The sequence below is a fragment of the Pinus tabuliformis genome, chromosome 9 (assembly GCF_031772625.1).
Source record: "Pinus tabuliformis cultivar Carrire ecotype Pingquan chromosome 9, CPIR1, whole genome shotgun sequence".
NCBI lineage: Eukaryota > Viridiplantae > Streptophyta > Pinopsida > Pinales > Pinaceae > Pinus > Pinus tabuliformis.
This window is the reverse complement of record NC_142307.1, coordinates 1071013239-1071019238: the sequence shown is the minus strand read 5'-3', so window position 1 is coordinate 1071019238 and position 6000 is coordinate 1071013239. Positions and strand designations below refer to the sequence as shown.

Sequence of the window (6000 nt, the reverse complement as noted above, 5' to 3'; positions counted from 1 at the left end):
TAGGGCATGTAATGTGTGGAGGGCAGTGAAAAATGTGGAACAGGAAAATAGGACCTTGCTACCAAAATCAGCGTTTCGCAAGTAGTGCCCGTCCTAAAGTTGTAACTTGTAAGCCAGTAGGGGAGATACCACAGGACTAGTGTTGAGGATTAACCCCCCATTTAAGGTGAGGGAACAAGACTAAAATCGAAAACCTTCCTTCTTCCAAGTTGCCCAATAATCCATACCCAAGTGTGCCCAAGAAAAACAAGCATAAGCACATGATTGCACAATGAAAGGCGTACCTTTAGGGTTGGGTGGTCCGCCTTCAAACATACGATCTCGACAGATGGGCAAGGGGGCATATGGCTGGCTTAGGGAGCGGAGACATCTAGCACAATATCGGCTACACTGGTAGCTGTTAAGGGTTGTTGGCTGCCGACTGAAGACAAATCTAGGGGAAAATTTCTCCCATAGGGTCACCCATTGGTGTTGGATAACAAGATCTACATGGAAAAAGTCAAAGTAGTTGAGTATGAACCATAAAACAGAAAACAGCTGAACAAAAAGGTGAAGAGACATATGATAGAAAGGTAGTCGCAATGCTAGATGGATTCAAGAATAATGTTTGTGGATTAAGTAGAGTAGACCACAGATTGTAGTACAATATGATGAAGATTGTTATGCCAAAATAAATGTTCTTATTGCCTGTTTGTCTGCAACTAAAACTTCATAGGTATCATTGAAGAAAAATGTATGGGCGTGCCCAACAAAACTACTTTTGTTCATTCACAAATAATAAATCATATTCTTAACAAGTCCCTTCAAAAAGACAATCACTCAATCTCAAGATTCTCAACTGTGTATCATTGAATATAGTAATTAAACTTACACTTAATTCTCATATATATATATATATATGAGCCTCATGGCCAATCATTCCTCCAAAAATCGGATACAGCTCTTTACTAATTAACAAGCATTTATCATCAAGAAAAATCTGAATAGTAATAACAATTGACTAGCATGAACAACATGCTATTTGCAGCATCTGTCTTTTGGTGAGAAAGGTCTACAATCAACTTTTGTGGCATTGTCCAAGATCATATCCACCACCATTTCAGCGGTTCCAAAAGCCTGTATTGAGAAATCGAATGTATCAATCAGGTGACAATATAAAATTAACTTGCAAAAGCTTAAAAAGTAACGTCATATTAGATAATAAATATAGCAGAAATCATACATTACTTGACAGCTATGCTTCACAAAATAACTTCATATATTTTAAGTGAACTTGAGGACAATAATTAGTAAAGTGAGGAGAATTTCTACCGAAAATTATTAGAAAGACAAATAAAGCCAGGGATGCCCTCAAAGGAACAAGTAGAGACAGTTCTGAGCACTGCTTTGTTCTAAAAGATGTTAGATTTCTAGGAAATCTAAGCTTTGTTGTATTCTTCAGACTGCTTCTCTCTCTCCTAATACAATATTGATCTTATGCTTCAGAATTTATCCACACAATTACAGCAGCAGCCTGCAAGTTATGACTGTGTGAGCTATTAATGTGGGAAGATGTTGAATATTGTAGTGATCAAAATGTGAAAATTTTTGGCACATCTATAAGCTTTCAAGAAAATAACACAGCTTTGAAAATAGGTTTCCCTGCATTTCTAATAATTCCTTGGATTAGCCAGGATATAAACATTAACTATCTGTTTATCAACAGTCAGGTCATGTAATGTGTCAAGTAATGTCTTTCATCGTGTTTCAGCTCTGTTGTATTCACATTTGTTGGAGTCCGTGTCGTCCTGCGTAAGAAGAAATTAATTGATGCACAAGCAGCTAAAATTGTCTTTAAGATAATTGATTAAGCCTTTAATGAAAATGAAAAGGCTTATTTCAGCAATCCTTGTAAACAGAAAATAACAGCAGCACAAAAGAACATATTATTGTGAAAACTAGGTCGTAGACTCGTAGTATTTGGGATCGTAAAGTTTGGGCAAATGTCATAGTCAAAGATATAGAAAGAAAAGTTGAAAGTAACTATATGGTTTGGAATTCAAAAAAATCAAATGAGAAAGTTGATTACATTCAACCAACCCCCAAAAAAAGCCTATTTTTAACAGCTCAGAAAATTCCAGCAGGAACATGAGTTGATTACGCCACCCACCAAGATGAATTCAATCATGTCTCATTAAGACACGATGTCAAGATGTTTTTCTTAGTGAATTTCTACTTCAGTTAGAAGCGATGGCAAAGTGATTGCTTATGTTGATTCCTGCTTCAAAAGAAACATGCCAAGATGATTGCTTAGGTAGATATAAATGAATTCTGCTTTGAAAAAAGGAGGATACAATAATTTAATAGAGCACCAACATAGGTCCCAGGATTATGTTAAATTTCACACTGCTCTATGCTGATTCAATTACTTTAGCCCAATTCAATTATTAAATTAGTAATCTTTCAACAATAATTAATATTTTCAATCATCAACAGTAACTGAAGATAGAACAGTAAATGCAATGACAAAGGAGATAATTAACACATCAACAATAGACACCATATTTTCGGTCAATGACCAGGAAAAACCCACTATGAGGAAAACCCTTTGAAATTCTTCTTCTATTAGATTGTCATAAAATGTTCAGCAGAGAGTACAATGAGCCAATACAAAATCATCCAGCAAAATTAACCCAACAACATTCAGAGATATGTTTCCAGCATCAATATTTATCAGAGGCAACTTTTCCTGCTTGTGGTTAACTGCGGTCAAATGTCAAATTGTAACCCTAGATCCCAATAGAATGGAGGAAGAGATCTACATGCGGTTGAGAGCTTCCAACTGCACGAATGAGCTTGCATGCCTGCGGTTGTGACCAAAATTTGCATGTGTCAAGCCTATGGTTGGAAACCAAAACCCAAAACACAGGTGCAAGTTCCGGACCCTGCAATCTCGGACCAGTACGAACTAATCTTCGCGACCCAGCGTCTAACCTGCACGAACCAATCAATGAAGAAGAGAAGAAGAAGATGCTTGGTGATGTCCAAATGAGCTTGAGGTCACTTGTATTTATAGGCTTCCAAGGGTGTCCATTTTCCTATTAGGGCCGACCTGTCCTTTTGTGCACATGTGGGCTTTTCTTCAAAAATACACTTTCCCTTGTCCAAATTGAGCACTTCAATAGTCAAAATTGGTCCTCTCGAAAAGATGAATCTAGTCCCATGGTTTGAATTTGTCACTAAGTTTCCAAATTAACACTCCCTCTCAGCTAGGGAGAAATTCCAACTGCATCATGTGATAATCATATGTATCTTGTCGTCATATCATGTTCCATCTCTACTCAACTCTATCTGTTGAAACATTTTTGAATCTAAAGAATAAAAATCGTCAAGGAGCATTAGCTACCAACCTCTCAAGACAATGAAGAAGGTCCTATGGGACACTCTCACCTCATGTCATCTCATAGGGGATCAAACATCTTCCACCGTATGTCAAGCAATAGGAGTCATATCATAGGGGAGAAAACATCTTCGACCCTATGTCAATCAATACAATATCTCATCCATCGTATTGCTCCCTGATCTTCCCAACAATGACCCTCGAGAGTCATGTGGTAGAACACCTACATCATAATAGGTTTGGGTGAGATACCAGGCTTACCAAAGGTAAGGATCACACACCCCCAAGATCTCTCTCAACCCGTTGGCCAGACAGGGAGCGATAATCCCAACAAACTTGGCTTGTGGGTATGATGCCAATTGGGGTATACTCTGCATAGACCAAGATAGGGGAGCAACATCTTCCACCCTATGGGTAACAGATAGGGGTGATACCCTATTGTCCAGAGATCCCTCAACCTCAGGAGCCCTCCATTTCAATTCCTCACCCTGGGAGCTCAGACAGGGGGGAAGAGTCAGCTCAGTGTTCTCAATCAGTGATGCCTCTTATCAGGAAGGGTCACATCCATCAATCCAAGTTGTTCTCTGAAGACCAAGAACTTCCCTTTCGGCAAAGCCTTGGTGAGAATATCTGCAATTTTTTCCTCTATTGATATATGATGGAGTCTAATGACTCCTCTTTGCACCATGTCTCAAATGTAATAATATTGGATCTCTATGTGCTTGGGCTTGTCATGAAATACAAGATTCTCTACCAATCAGATCCCACTCTTGTTGTCGCAATATATCACTACAGTGTCTAAGACCTGCTCAAATAGCTCTCCAAAGAGCTTCCTTAACCAAATTGCTTCACAGCTAACCATGCTATTGGAAATGTATTATGCATCGACAGTACTCAGTGCTACGGACTTCTGCTTCTTGCTCATCCAAGATATCATGGCAAATCCAAGGCTAAAACAACATCCAGACGTCCTCTTCCTGTCGACAATGTTTCCTGCCTAGTCATCATTGGTATATCCATGATGTTGAACATCTCTGGCAAAATATCTCAATCCAAGGGTGATCATTCCATGCAAATATCTCAAAATGTGTTTGGCAGCAACCCAATGTGCATGGAGAGGTTTGGTCATGAATTGACTCAACGTGTTCACTACATAACATATGTTCGGACGAGTGTTCACTAGGAACATTAGATTCCTAATCAATTGTCTATACTCGGATGGATTCACCAAATCAAGTCCTCTAGCTTCTCCACATAGCTTCTTGAATTTTTTTTCCATTGGTGTGGGTAGGGACTTGCATTCTATCATTCCAAATCTCTCCAACAACTTCACGACATATTTTCCTTGTAAAAGGAAAATCTCACTAGGCCTTTGCCGCATCTCAAGGCCTAGAAAGTAGTGCATGAATCCAAGGTCCTTCATCTCGAATTCAGAGGCCAGCTCCCTCTTACACTCGATCATCAAAGGCTCACTACCTATCAAGAATAGACCATCAACATATACAACCAAAATCAATGGCATACCTTGGACTACCTTGAAATAGAGGTTGGAATCGGTATTACTTCTTGTGAATCCCAGCTTCACCGAGTAACAGTCTATGCGAGCATACCATGCTCTGGGGGCTTGCTTCAAATCATACAATGCCTTCTTCAACATGCAAACATGTGTCTTTCGGTCCTCTACTTCAAATCCCTGTGGCTACTCAACGTAAACTTCTTCCTGTAACATGCCATGAAGGAATGTTGTCTTTACATCCATCTGATGAAGGGTCCATCCTTGACTTGTAGCGAGAGAAACTATCAAACAAATGGTTGTGTATCGAGCCATAGGTGCAAATATACCATCATAATATTCTCCCTCTTTCTAGGAGAATGCTCGAACCACGAACCTTGCCTTATATTTCTCAGTGCTTCCATGAACTCCATGTTTGATCTTGAATAGCCATTTTGAAGTCACCACAAATTTCCCCTTCGGTCTTGGCACAACATTCCATATGTTACTCTTCATAATTGATTCATATTCTTTGACCATAGCATCCTTCCAAACTTGTTCTTCCACAACTTCTTCAAAGGTGGGAGGTTTAGCTTGAATCATAGTGCTCATAGCTACAACATATCCCTGGTACCTACATGGCTTCTTGCTTTCTCTAAATGATCTTCTAATGGGAACAAGTCTCTCGTCATCCTGTAATGGGTCACAAAGCCAAACTGGCCTCTTCCTGGCAGGAGGATCTAAGGGGTCCATGGGCTCCATGGGATCATCAACTATGTCTCTCTCGGATTCAAGTACGAAAGGACTATCTAAATTATACATATCATCATTCTTCTTCTAGGGAGGAGGAGGCGAAGGAAGGTCCGTTACTTTCCCAAGGGTAGCATCTTCGTCAAGCGCTACACCCCTGCTAATTTCAACCTTCCTTTGACCAGGAATATATTTTAAATGCTTTAGAATCTTCACAATATCCAACAAACGTACATTTTCTTCTCATGGCTTTTAGTGTGTTTCTTTTGTCCTTCGGCGCATGGAAATATATGGGGCAACCAAAGATAGGAAGATGACCTACATCGGGCTTGACACCTATGAATACTTCTTCAAGGGTCATGTTGCCCAATGCTTGATG

The 6000-nt window shown here is 39.5% G+C and overlaps 1 protein-coding gene across 3 annotated transcripts in view; it reads right to left on the bottom strand.

The window, feature by feature from the left end:
* Positions 1-825: 825 nt before the first annotated feature.
* Positions 826-6000, bottom strand: part of LOC149152448 (FAD-dependent oxidoreductase family protein) — a 186950-nt gene continuing 181775 nt past the window's right edge. For 2 of the 3 annotated variants that reach the window (XM_089440391.1, XM_089440390.1), the window contains one exon: positions 826-1116. In XM_089440391.1, coding sequence (XP_089296517.1) covers positions 1018-1116 — 99 coding nt within the window. In that variant the 3' untranslated portion in view covers positions 826-1017. Of the gene's footprint in view, positions 1117-1311; positions 1514-6000 lie in introns of all 3 variants that reach the window. The other variant, XR_016262790.1, reaches the window with a different exon arrangement.